Here is a 14,165-nt window from a genome sequence, read left to right as displayed (position 1 = left end):
TCCAAGATCAGTATGTTGACAAATTTGACTTCTCCTGACCCCTCTCTCCTTGGACTGCAGATAGCTACCTTCTCACAGCATCCTCACATGGTCTTTCTTCTGTACCAAGCATTGCTGGTGTCTCTGTGTGCCCAAATTTCCTCTTCTTAGAACAGCAGTTAGATTGGTTTAGGGCCCACCCATCCCAAATACAGTAATATTCTGAGGTACTGGGATTAGCATCTCTATATGAAGTATGCTGCTGTTGTTTAGTCCCTAAGTTGTGTCCAGCTCTTGCAACCCCATGGACTGTAGCCCACCAGGCTCCTCTGTCCATGGGATTCTCCAGGCAAGAATGCTGGAGTGGGCGGCCATTTCCTTCTCTAGGAGATCTTCCCAACCAGGGATCAAACCTGTGTCTCTTGCATTGATAGGCAGATTTTTTTTTTTTACCACTGAGCCACTAGGGAAGCTCATATAGGAACATCCTAGACACTATACAGTCCTTGACATCCGTATTTTAGCACCTATAACACTATTTACATTGCCTCTTTGTCTTTGTCCATTGCCTCCTTGTCCAGTGAACCACAGGAGCTGTGAAGTCAAAGTATAATGTCTATAACATAGTAGGCATTGAACAAATGTTTGTTGAGTGAATGAAATTTGATTTATTATAAAGAATCTAGTCAAGGCATTGGATGATGTGAAGAAATATACTTTTTAAGATATGAGTTAGGATGAGAAAGAAAACAGGTTGGTAGGGATTCAATACAGCTAAACAAGTGTTCAGATACAATTATATGACTTCTCTGATCTGTTGTCAAAAATACCAGGTGTTATCATGTGTTATATAATTATTAAGCTATATTTTACTATCATCCAGTACCAGCTAACTCTCAGACTATTTCTCTGAAAAAAAAAAAACTTTAATATTTTGAAAGAATGTAAACAAAATGTGTTCCAAACAACTTTTTAAGTGATAGCTAGAGCAAAGCTTTCCATTTAAAGTATGCAGACACTCCCACAAAATAAAATTTAGCAGTGAAAGTAATGCCAAATAATGCTACACTTTAGCTCTACAATTTATCAGTGATATACCACCAGTTCCTAAAAATCTTTCCAAAGTATAAAGAACACTGTCTACAAACTCTGCTCAGCATTCCTAAAGCAGGTCAAGAGAACTGGGAAAAATACAGTAAGGATTTTGCCCTGGTAAACCTTGGTCATAGCAAGAATGCTGAGCCCAATTAAAGCCAGGAGATGAACAGGTGGCTTCTCAGGGCCTGATTCTAGCAACTCTGGCTTAAGAAACTGCCAGCAGAGTGCAGAAATCCTGTGTCCATACCAGGACATGAGTTTCTCCAGGCTCACACAGCCTGTGAAGAACTTTCTTTCCTTTGTATAGATTAAAACCACAAGCAGATAAAAGAAGAACATATAATTAACTAATATAGATAAAATTGAGGTAGGAGATAGATGGGCCCCTGGGCCAGTCAGCTGGGATTTATAAAGTGAAGTAAAATTAAAGCTTTGTTCTCACTCAGATACTCCAAGGACAAAGCTGATGGCAAAAGCAGAGTGCTACTAGAGTAAATAGATAAGGTGCCTACTCCTGAAGTCAAGGAGAACTTCCCTGTCTGCACATGTGCAGGAAGGCTCTTTGGGGGTCAAAACGGGAGGCGGAACCACCCCATAGTATGTGGACATACACCCATAGTCTTCTGAGGTAGGATCCATCTCAATAAAAAGTTGCACACACATGTTGGGGAGAATCCTAGGACCAGTTAGGAGAGAAGAAACAAGATACTTGGCCAAAGGTAAACCAAGACCCTGGGAAACCTGTGTGCATGCAGGTCAAGAAGCAACAGTTAGAACCAGACATGGAACAAAGGAGTAAATCAAGGCTATATATTGTCACCCTGCTTGTTTAACTGGTATGTAGAGTACATCATGCAAAATGTCAGGTTAGAAGAATCACAAGCTGGGATCAAGTTTGCCAGGAGAAATATCAACAACCTCAGATATGCAGATAATACCACTGTAATGGCAGAAAGCGAAGAGGAACTAAAGGGCTTCTTGATGAAGGTGAAAGAGCAGAGTGAAAAGCTTGCTTAACACTCAACATTCAAATGATTAAGATCATGGCATCTGGTTCCATTAGTTCAGTTCAGTTCAGTCACTCATTGGTGTCTGATTCTTTGTGACCCCATGGACTGCAGCATGCCAGGTCTCCCTGTCACTTCATGGCAAATAGATGGAGAAAAAATAGAAACAGTGACCGACTTTATTTTCTTGGACTACAAAATCACTGGGGATTATGACTGTAGCCATGAAATTAAAAGATTCTTGCTCCTTGGAAGAAAAGCTATGACCAACCCAGAGAGCATATTAAAAAGCAGAGATATCACTTCAAAAAATGTCCATAGTCAAAGCTATGATTTTTCCAGTAGTCATGTACAGATGTGATAATTGGACCATAAAGAAGGCTTGAGCACCAAACAATTGATGCTTTCACATTGTGATGCTGGAGAAGAAACTTAAGAGTCCTTTGGACTGCAAGGAGATCAAACCAGTCAATCCTAAAGGAAATCAACCCTGAATATTCATTTGAAGGACTGATGCTGAAGCTGAAGCTACAATACTTTGGCCACCTGATGCGAAGAAACAACTCATTGGAAAAGACCCTGATGATGGGAAAGACTGAGCTCAGGAGAACAGGGTGACAAAGGATGAGATGGTTGGATGGCATCATTGACTCAATGGACATGAGTTTGAGCAAACTCCAGGAGATGGTGAAGACAGGGAATCCTGATGTGCTGCAGCCCATTGGGCTGCAAAAAGTCAGACTTAGTGACTAAACAACAAAGACCCAGAAGGACTGTCTTATATGTGTGATTTACTTTACCTGTTTACTCATTAGAGAGGGTGCCCACACCTTCTCTCTTCGGGTGTATATTTCTGCCTAGTTTCCGACTTAAATAAACTGCTTCTCTGTGTGCTCTCCCACTTGTTGTGCTGTGTCTTTAATAATAAACTTTGTACCTTGAAACTTTCAGATTAGGGTAAGAGCCACTTTGCTTTCAGCTTCTAGCTCCTGGGCTTCCCTGGTGTCTCAGACAGTAAAGAGTCTGCCTGCAGTGCCGGGGACCAGGGTTCGATCCCTGGTTTGGGAAGGTTACCCTGGAGAAGGAAATGGCAACCCACTCCAGTATTCTTGCCTGGAAAACCCCATGGACGGAGGAGCCTGGCAGGCTACAGTCCATGGGGTCGCAAAGAATCCCTCATGACTGAGTGACTTCACTAAATTAAGTAGGAGGTTTGTAATTTTCACCTAACAGGAAGTCCAGAAGGTGCTGGGAGGTAGGGGGATGGGTCCGCTCTCCTTTGTACCTCTATGAGCAGGAGCACTTAAGTCTATTTCTACGTGGTGGTCTAGTAGCTAAGATTCCTGGTTTTCATCTAGGTTACCCTGGTTCATTTCCTGTGGAGGGAACTAAGATCTCTCTTTGGGACACTGAAACTTACTGTTGCCCATCCAAGATCAAAATGGTGGGAAGAGAAAGGTAGACAGTGACTCCCCGCTACCAGGGTCCTTGCCAGTCTTTCCCCAGATCCAACGTCCAGCATCTGAGGACCGAGGAGCATTCAAGACCAATCAACCCCCGTCGGTTAAGGGACAGCAGTTTCTGACTCTGAGGTGATGCTCACCCACCAGCCTCAACTCTGACTCCTGCTACTGAGCGCAACTTTTGGTTCCTCGCTTGAGGCTTGGCTCCAACTCAGCGAAGGTTGAACAAACATTTGTTGAAAGAAGGGAAGTATAGGGTTTAGGGGATTTGGAAGACTGGAGGGAGTTACAGTTCAGTGAGGGAGACTGCTGAGCAGAAAACAAGACAGGTAATACAGTTTGATGGGTGCTGTTGTGAACGGAAGGGCTGGGAGAGTTGGCCTTGGACGGGAATCGGGAATGACATTTTGCTCTGCGTCTTTTAAACCCAGTGAAATTCGTTGTTTGAAGGCGTTCGCGTAAGCTCTTCGCCACTGGGCCTTTTCTCTACAGCAATCATCCTGTGCGTCCTTTAAAAAAGACAAGTTTCCTCTGAAGAGTTGCCAAACTCCAGCAGCAGAAGCGGCAGCAGGGCACAGCCTCAAGCACGCCGGTCTCAGCAGCGCCCCCTCCGCCCTGGTCTTCAGACCCGCGCTGCCGGTTGCTGGGCCTGGAGCGGGAGAGCCGAGTCCATTGCGGCCCCGCGGCCGCGCCCGGCCCCTCTGCGACGGGCTGGCCCTCGCCTTCCGGCCGAGTGGGAACCGGGGGCGGAGCCGCGGGCGGCGGAGCGAAGCCCGCCCCGGAGTGGGCCCCGCTCCCGGCCCGCCGCGCGCCCGGCACCTCCCCGCCGCCGCCGCCGAGCTGGGGCGCCGTGGCCCTGAGACCATGCGCCATCTGCCGCGGGCCCGGCTGCTGGCGCTGCAACTCGCCCTGCTCGTGGCCTCGGGGGCCCCGGAGGCGCCGCTCAGCGCGCCGCGGAGCCTGGTGTGGGGCCCCGGGCTGCAGGCGGGCGTCGTTCTGCCGGTCCGCTATTTCTACCTGCAGGCTGTCAGCTCCGAGGGCCAAAACCTCACCCGCTCGCCCCCAGGTAGTGTTCGACCGCGGACCTCCCCCGCCCTGCGGCCGCTCCGCGCTTCCCCTCCGCGCTTCCGGGCCTCGACCGCGCGCCCCTCCCGGGGAACTCGCCCGCCGCCAGCCGCCCGCGCGGCGTCCTTCCCTCGGCGCTGGTCACCTCCTCTTCTCCTCCCGTCCCAGACCCAAAGGCGGAAGGGAGTTGCAACGCAAGTCTACTGAATGAATAAATGAACTCCGAGCTCCCTTCCGCAGTTAACGTGCGGGGACTGATAATCCGTATGGATGGCGCCCGGGGTGTTAATGAAAGCAGTGTGAGTCACAAGTTGGAGGTGGTCTTTCTGCGCTTGACGAGTTGTCTGATCTGTTACAGCTTGCAGGGAGTGCCTTCACGCGTTGAGTCATCCAGCCCGAGAATCGGATCGGGGTGCGTTGTTTAGGCCTGATCCTACAAAAAGCAGATGTCAGAGAAGCAGGCAATTTAGGAGGCAGTCTTGCAGGCTAGATTTTTTGTTTTCTTAGAGTTTCGAGTTCTTGAAAGCGGATCGCAGGAATTACTGAAACTCGGAACTAACTAGGTTTTCCCTCTGGTCCTGTCCTGAATCCCTTCTGCCCAGTCGTCCTCCCAGGTTCTCCTTAGTATCTTAAGTTTGCGACTTCTAAACAGCTTGTCCTGCTAGTTTCGAGTTGTTGCTAGTCAGGATTTGCTGATTTATATCCTGTCAACTGGCACCCGGTTTTGTCAACAAAGAGACAATCAGAATACCCAGCGCCCTTTCCACCGCCAGTGGAAAACTGAGTACTTTGGTTTTTTAAGAAGTCTCCATGGCCCTAAGGATCAGAAGATCCTTAAACCCAGATGTAGTCTTTCACCACGGAGTGTATTTTCTTCTTTATAGTTTTCTTTGTTTTCTAAAAATAATTTTGTAATGTTATAAATGGGGACGAGGGGGTTTAGAAAAAAGATGGAAAACTAAGGAAAAAATTAATTTATACATGAAAAAGGGAAGTTATATGATCCAAAATGAAATACTGTTATTCCTACTTTTAATGAAAGAACTATAAATTCAAATAGGCTTCCCAGATGGCACTATTCGTAAAGAACCCACCTGGCAATGCAGGAGACTTAAGAGACAGTGGATTCCATTCCTGGGTGGTGAAATCGCCTGGAGGAGAGATAGGAACCCACTCCAGTATTCTTGCCTGGAGAATCCTATGGACAGAGGAGCCTGGAAGGCTACAGTCCATAGGATCACAGAGTGTTGGACTTAGCTAGCACACATGCATAAATTCAAATAAAATTCTATTTTTGTTCCATTTTTAGTCTAAAAATAATGGCAAATTTTTTAACTGTGAATACTCAAAAGCTGTTAATGAAATACTCTTAGACAATGACCTTCATCCTTTGCTGGTGGGAGCAAATTGGTCAAATGTTCCTAGAAAGTAATTTTTCATGCAGAATCTTAAACATTTACAAACCTAATGTGCAAAATATATGTCTCAACAGTTAGAAAATGTAAAAATGAAATGTAATGAAAATGAATATGTAAAAATGAAAAAAAAGTCATTTATGAAAAATGTCCATGTCTTTTAATCTGATAATCAGACTTCTTAAAAAATGATCTTCATGTAGTCAAAGACTTATGAGCAAGGATATTCTTGCCCCATTATGATTATTTATTGCAATAAGTTTAAAGAGCAGCTATAAGGTAGTTGTTAAACAAAGCATGGTACATTCATGTGATGAAATATTTAACAGCTATTTAAAGTAGCACTTTCAATTCCACTATGAGGTATCTAAAGTAGTCAAATTCAAAGAAAGAGAAAGTAAAATGGTGGCTGCCAGGGGCTGATGGAAGAGGGAAATGAGAAGTTGTTGAATGGTACAGAGTTTCAAGTTTTGCAAAATGAGAAAGGTCTAGAGTTTGTGCACAAAAAATGTGAATATATTTCAGTTCAGTTCAGTCCCTCAGTCGTGTCCAACTCTTTGCGACCCCATGAATCGCAGCACGCCAGGCCTCCCTGTTCATCACCATCTCCAGGAGTTCACTCAGACTCATGTCCATCGAGTCCGTGATGCCATCCAGCCATCTCATCCTCGGTTGTCCCTTTCTCCTCCTGCCCCCAATCCCTCCCAGCATCAGAGTCTTTTCCAGTGAGTCAACTCTTCGCATGAGGTGGCCAAAGTATTGGAGTTTCAGCTTCAGCATCATTCCCTCCAAAGATATCCCAGGGCTGATCTCCTTCAGAATGGACTGGTTGGATCTCCTTGCAGTCCAAGGGACTCTCAAGAGTCTTCTCCAACATCACAGTTCAAAAGCATCAAATCTTCGGCGCTCAGCCTTCTTCACAGTCCAACTCTCACATCCATACATGACCACAGGAAAAACCATAGCCTTGGCTAGACGGACCTTAGTCGGCAAGGTAATGTCTCTGTTTTTGAATATGCTATCTAGGTTGGACATAACTTTTCTTCCAAGGAGTAAGCGTCTTTTAATTTCATGGCTGCAATCACCATCTGTGGTGATTTTGGAGCCCCAAAAAATAAAGTCTGACACTGTTTCCATCTATTTCCCATGAAGTGATGGGACCGGATGCCATGATCTTTGTTTTCTGAATGTTGAGCTTTACGCCAACTCTTTCACTCTCCTCTTTCACTTTCATCAAGAGGCTTTTTAGTTCCTCTTCACTTTCTGCCATAAGGGTGGTATCATCTGCATATCTGAGGTTATTGATATTTCTCCCGGCAATCTTGATTCCAGCTTCTGTTTCTTCCAGCCCACCGTTTCTCATGATGTACTCTGCATAGAAGTTAAATAAGCAGGGTGACAATATACAGCCTTGACGTACTCCTTTTCCTATTTGGAACCAGTCTGTTGTTCCATGCCCAGTTCTAACTGTTGCTTCCTGACCTGCATACAGATTTCTCAAGAGGCAGGTTAGGTGGTCTGGTATTCCCATCTCTTTCAGAATTTTCCAGTTTATTGTGATCCACACAGTCAAAGGCTTTGGCATAGTCAATAAAGCAGAAATAGATGTTTTTCTGGAACTCTCTTGCTTTTTCCATGATCTAGCGTATGTTGGCAATTTGATCTCTGGTTCCTCTGCCTTTTCTAAAACCAGCTTGAACATCAGGGAGTTCACAGGTCACGTATTGCTGAAGCCTGGCTTGGAGAATTTTGAGCATTACTTTACTAGCATGTGAGATGAGTGCAATTGTGTGGTAGTTTGAGCATTCTTTGGCATTGCCTTTCTTTGGATTGGAATGAAAACTGACCTTTTCCAGTCCTGTGGCTACTGCTGAATTTTCCAAATTTGTTGGCATATTGAGTGCAGCACTTTCACAGCATCATCTTTCAGGATTTGCAATAGCTCAACTGGAATTCCATCACCTCCACTAGCTTTGTTCGTAGTGATGCTTTCTAAGGCCCACTTGACTTCACATTCCAAGATGTCTGGCTCTAGATGAGTGATCACATCATCATGATTATCTGGGTCGTGAAGATCTTTCTTGTACAGTTCTTCTGTGTATTCTTGCCACCTCTTCTTAATATCTTCTGCTTCTGTTAGGTCCATACCATTTCTGTCCTTTATCGAGCCCATCTTTGCATGAAATGTTCCCTTGGTATCTCTAGTTATCTTGAAGAGATCTCTAGTCTTTCCCATTCTGTTGTTTTCCTCGATTTCTTTGCATTGATTGCTGAAGAATATACTTAACACTACTGAAATGTACACTTAAAAATGGTTAAGATGGTCAGTTTTGTGTGTTTCAAATCACAATAAAATTTTTGATGTTTTAAAATGTTATTTAGTAATGCTTATACAAGTTTGAGGATGGAACAGGAAACAAATTATATAGTTTTATTCCAAGTCATAATAAATAAATGAACCTGTACCTCATACATCAGGATTATTGGTGGTCACAGCAAGAGAGTAACACATTTTTTTTTCACTCTTCTTTTTTACCCCCAAATGATCATAATGTTTTAATAATCAAGAGAAAAGTCATAAGGAAACAAACTAAAGACTTTCACCAAGTTCTTTCAGACAACCTCACTTTTATTCCTTTAGATTCTCCTTTCAGGGTACGATTCCTAGCTTCCGTTTAAAAACCTGCCCTATATTTCTGAAGTCTCACCCAACCAGTCTTTACATTTTCTGCTAACATGGTTCACTTACAAGTCCTGAAAAACTTTCTCCAAGAACTAAATGAAAAATACGGAAAATTTTCTCAAACTGTAATCTTACATGGACTTACCAAGATTCCCTTATTAATTAGCACTCTCATTTAACAATGTTACACTTATCTGAGTACTATTATTATGCCGCATATCTCCAGGAACCTAGATAGTAAACATGTGAACTTGAATGGTCTAAAACAGGGGGATTTCAAACAGGAGCTCACAGACAGAAATTTGGGGGTCTGTGGTTTTGGATGAGCAAGAAACCAATCTATATCTTTATTTTTAGTAACCTCTGACTTAAATTGAGTATTTCCTTCTATTATGATTGTAGGCAAAACCTGTTGACATTGTTATATTCCCAGCATCTAACACACTGCCTGGCAGAGTTGCTCAGTAATTATTGTAGAAGAAAAGAAAGAAGAGATGGAGAGAGGGTGTTTGGAGTATGTCTAGATAGCAAGATACCAGGACTCTTTTCTACTCAGTCATCCTCTACCTTCATCAGTAATACCTCTGTAAAATTATCTTACCTCCTAGTTATGGAGCACTTCAGTGTTTTGAATTGTGCCCTGTTTCATATGCTCTCCTTAATCATCTTGTGAGTTAGTAAGAGTGTTAGTCACTCAGTCGTGTCCAACTCTTTGTGACCCCATGGACTGTAGCCCACCAGGCTCCTCTGTCCATGGAATTCTCCAGGCAAGGTTGTGGAGTGGGTAGCCATTCCCTTCTCCAGGGGATCTTCCCGGCCAAGGGTTTGAACCCAGGTCTCCTTCATCGCAGAGAGATTCTTTACTGTCTGAGTCACTAGAATAGGAAGGACTGGTATTATTCTTTTCACTATTCCTGTAAGAAACAAGCGTAGTGAAAATAAATATTTTTCCTGTGGTTCCACAGTGGATAAATGTCAAAGTCATGTCCAGATTCCCCACAATTTCAATACCTAGTTCAATGGTCTTTCCCTTGTATCAAATCACCTGTATTGTTAATAAGATCTCTGTTTTCAATAGGTTCTTGTAGAATATTCCCAATTAGCAGGCAGTCATACATTTGGGAGGATTTCCATTTAGCCTCGAGTTGTACCAAGTTGGCCTTCAGGACTGTTCCCTTGGCCAGGTGGAGTCAGCCCTTTTGTTGCAGCTGTAGAGAGCATTAATAAAATTCCTAAACAAAAAGGGAGATGAAGACTCCATTGTAACAGGAATGACAAAGGTTATTTTTCCAACTATGAATTTTGAGAACCTTGTTGTTCTTAGTCACTAAGTCATGTCCAACTCTTTGTGACACCATGAACTGCAGCACGCCAGGCTCCTTTGTCGTCCACTATCTGGCAGAGTATGCTCAAATTCATATCCATTGAGTCAGTGATGCTATCTAACCATCTCATCCTCTGTTGCCCTCTTCTTTTGCCTTCAAATTTCCCAGCATCAAGGTCTTATCCAATGAGCTGGCTTCTCACATTGGCTGGCCAAAGTATTGGAGCATCAAAACAAAAGCAAAGTATTGGAGCTTCAGCTTCAGCATCAGTCTTTCCATTAAATATTCAGGTTTGATTTCCATTAGGATTGACTGGTTTAATCTCCTTGCAGTCCAAGGGACTCTCAAGAATCTTCTCCAGCACAATTCAAAACCATCAAGTCTTTGATGCTCAGCATTCTTTATGGTCCAGCTCTCACATGCATACATGACTACTGGAAAAACCATAGCTTTGACTATACGGACCTTTGTTTGCAAAGTGATGTCTCTGCTTTTTAATATGCTGTCTAGGTTTATCATAGCGTTTCTTCCAAGGAGCAAGTATCTTTAAATCTTATGGCTGTAGTCACTGTCTCCAGTGATTTTGGAGCCCAGGAAAGTAAAATCTGTCCCTGCTTCAGCTTTTTCCCCCTTCTACTTGCCATGAAGTGATGGGACCTGATCTATAATCTTAGTTTTTTAAATGTTGAGTTTCAAGCCAGCTTTTTCACTCTCCTCTTTCACCCTCATTGAGAAGCTCTTTAGCTCCTTTTCACTTTCTGCCATTACAGTGGTATCATCTGCATATCTGAAGTTATTGATATTTGTCCAGGCAATCTTGATTCCAGCTTGTGATTCATCCAGCATGACATTTTGCATGATGTACTCTGCATATAAGTTAAATAAGCAAAATGACAGTATACAGCCTTGACGTACTCCTTCCCCAATGTTGAACCAGTCTATTGAACCAGTCTATTGTTCTGGTTCTAACTGTTCCTTCTTGACCTGCATACAGATTTCTCAGGAGGCAGGTAAGGTGGTCTGGCATTCCCATCTCTTGAAGAATTTTCCACAGTTTGTTGTGATCCCTATAGTCAAAGGCTTTAACATAGTCGATGAAGCGGAAGTCATTTTTCTGGAATTCCCTTGCTGTCTCTATGGTAAAATGGATGTTGGCAATTTGATCTCTGGTTCCTCTGCCCTTTGTAAATCCAGCTTGTACCTCTGGAATTTCTTGCTTCACATATTGCTAAAGCCTAGCTTGAAGGATTTTGAGCATAACCTTGTTAGCATGTGAAAAGAGCACAATTGTATGTTAGTTTGAATATTCTTTGGCATTGCCCTTCTGTGGAATTGGAATGAAAGATGACCTTTTCCAGTCCTGTGGCCACTGCTGAGTTTTCCAAATTTGCTGATATATTGAGTGCAGCACTTTAACAGCATCATATTTTAATATTTTAAATAGTTCAGCTGGTATTCTGTCACCTCCACTAACTTTGTTTGTAGCAATGCTTTCTAAGGCCCGCTTGAGTTCACACTGCAGAATGTCCAGCTCTAGGTGAATGACCACACCATTGGTTATTTGGGTTATTAAGACCTTTCTTGTATAGTTCTTCGGTGTATTTTTGCTGCCTCTTCTTAATCTCTTCTACTTCTGTTAGGTCTACTTGCTGTTTATGTCCTCTCTCGTGCCCATCCTTGCATGAATTGTTCCCTTGATATCACCAATTGTCTTGAAGAGATCTCTAGTCTTTCCCATTTTATTGTTTTCCTCTATTTCTTTGCATTGTTCACATAAGAACGCCTTCTCATCTCTCCTTGCTATTCCCTGGAACTCTGTATTCAGTTGGGTATATCTTTCCCTTTCTCCCTTGCCCTTCTTTTCTCTTCTTTCCTCAGCTCTTTGTAAAGCCTCCTCAGACAACCATTTTGCCTTTTTGCATTTCTTTTTCTTTGGGATGGTTTTAGTCAGTGCCTAATATACAATGTTAGGAACCACCATCCTTAGTTCTTCAGGCATTCTGTCTACCAGATCTAAACACTTGACCATATTTGTCATCCACCATATAATCATAAGGGATTTGATTTAGGTCATACTTGAATGGTCTAGTGGTTTTCCCTATTTTCTTCAATTTGAGCCTGAATTTTGCTGATCTGAGCTACAGTCAGCAACAGGTCTTATTTTTGCTGACTATATAGAGTGTTTCTATCTTTGGCTGCAAAGAATATAAACAATCTGATTTCATTATTGGCCATCTGGGTTATGTTCATATGTGGAGTCATCTCTTGAGTTGTTGGAAAAGAGTGTTTGCTATGACCAGTGTGTTCTCTTGACAAAATTCTGTTAGCCTTTGCCCTGCTTCATTTTGTACTCCAAGGCCAAACTTGCCTGTTACTCCAGGTAACTCTTGACTTCCAACCCCCTAAGATGAAAAGGATATCTTTTTTGATGTTAATTCTAGAAGGTTTTGTAGGTCTTCATAACTGGTCAGCTTCAGCTTCTTCCATGTCAGTGGTTGGGACATAGCCTTGGGTTACTGTGATATTGAATGCTTTGCCTTAACTGAACTGAGATTATTCTGTCATTTTTGAGATTGCATCCAGGTACCAAGTACTGCCTTTTGGACTCTTTTGTTGACTATGAGGGCTACTCCATTTTTTCTAAAGGATTCTCACCCACAGTAGTAGATATCATGGTCATCTGAATAAAATTCTCCCATTCTGTAGCCTGCCAGGGTCCTGTGTCCATGGAATTCTTTAGAAAAGAATACTGGAATGAGTGGGTAGCCATTCCTTTTTCCAGGCGATCTTCCTGACCCAGAGACTGAACCAGGGAAGTCCCTCATCACTTTCTTTCACTTTCATTCCTGTCCATTATAGTTCACTGATTCCTAAGATGTTGATATTCATTCTTGCCGTCTCCTGTTTGACCCCGTCCAATTTACTTTGATTCATGAATCTAACATCCCAGGTTCGTATGCAATATTCTTTACAGTGTCAGACTTTACTTTCACCACTAGACAAATCCGCAACTGAGTGTCGTTTCTGCTTTGACCCAACTATTTCATTCTTACTAGAGCTACTAGTAATTACCATCTGCTCTTCCCTAGTAGCATATTGGTCAGCTTCTTACCTGGGAGGCTCATCTTCTGGTGTTATATCTTTTAGCCTTTTCATACTGTCTATAGTGTTCTCCAGGCAAGAATACTGGAGTGGGCTGCCATTTCCTTCTCCAGTGGACTACATGTTATCAGATTCTTCACTGTGACCCATCTGTCTTAGGTGGCCCTGTATGGCACAGCTTCATAGCATCACTGAGTTATACAAGCCCCTTCACCATGACAGTGCTGTGATCCATGAAGGGGAATCTATATGTCAGCTTTACACAGTGTGACAAATTGGATTCAAAATGGGCTTTGAAGGAAGAGTCAAGCTGTGTGCAAATTTTGGTTCTGCTACTCATATATATGAGACCTTGGTGAAGTTACTGAACTTCTTCATGATAGCCTTTGGCTTCCTGATCTGTAATATGGGATGACAAATACCTTTCTCACAAGTTCTTGGAGGAAATAAATAAGAGATATGAAAATCTCAAGCTCAGGGACAGGCACAGTCCCCCTGACTAAGTAAGTGAATTTTTAAAAAATGCTGTCTTTCCCAATCAAAAGTTTTCAAAATTTCCAAGTCTAATGATATGAAGTTTTGATACTGCCAACCTCCTTTTGTCTCCTTTAGTCACTGCGTTCTTATTCAGTTTGCTGTCTTTCTTAAAGAAGTGTGAATTTGTAGAACAGAAAAGCTCAAGCTGACTTCATTTCTGTTCCATTATATTAGCCTCCAAAGCAAATGAAAATTCACATTCCTTCTATATGAAGCAATTTGAAATGACACTCTTCTTGTTTTCTCTTTTATGAGGGTAGGATTGCTTATTTCTAATTTAGTCCTGATCAATTTTAAATTAATGAAGTGGTCTGGAGATTTATTCTCTAAGCTAAGTTTCTTTCAAAATGTCACATAGTCACTAATATGCTTGTCCTATCTGTGTTTTATTTAAAATCATAAACTTATGGAGGATAGAACTATTTGATAGGTGATAAGAAGCTTTTCTGTCCTGTTTCCAATCTGGGGAGAGAATGATGGAAATGGCTTTT

At 42.6% G+C, this 14,165-nt stretch overlaps 1 protein-coding gene across 6 annotated transcripts in view; it reads left to right on the top strand.

Annotated features, from left to right (window-relative positions):
• Positions 1–4,188: 4,188 nt before the first annotated feature.
• The window catches only part of POGLUT3 (protein O-glucosyltransferase 3), a 33,117-nt gene continuing 23,140 nt past the window's right edge, over positions 4,189–14,165 (top strand). Inside the window, exons 1-2 of one of the 6 annotated variants that reach the window (XM_069554963.1) lie at positions 4,208–4,613; positions 4,971–5,024. In XM_069554963.1, the coding sequence (XP_069411064.1) occupies positions 4,412–4,613; positions 4,971–5,024 (256 nt within the window). In that variant the 5' untranslated portion in view covers positions 4,208–4,411. Of the gene's footprint in view, positions 4,912–4,970; positions 5,025–5,997; positions 7,022–14,165 lie in introns of those variants that run through there. The other 5 variants (XM_069554964.1, XM_069554967.1, XM_069554965.1 and 2 more) reach the window with 5 other exon arrangements.

This window comes from Ovis canadensis, chromosome 15 (assembly GCF_042477335.2).
Source record: "Ovis canadensis isolate MfBH-ARS-UI-01 breed Bighorn chromosome 15, ARS-UI_OviCan_v2, whole genome shotgun sequence".
NCBI lineage: Eukaryota > Metazoa > Chordata > Mammalia > Artiodactyla > Bovidae > Ovis > Ovis canadensis.
The sequence above is the reverse complement of the archived record's forward strand: the minus strand, read 5'-3'. Positions and strand labels throughout refer to the sequence as shown.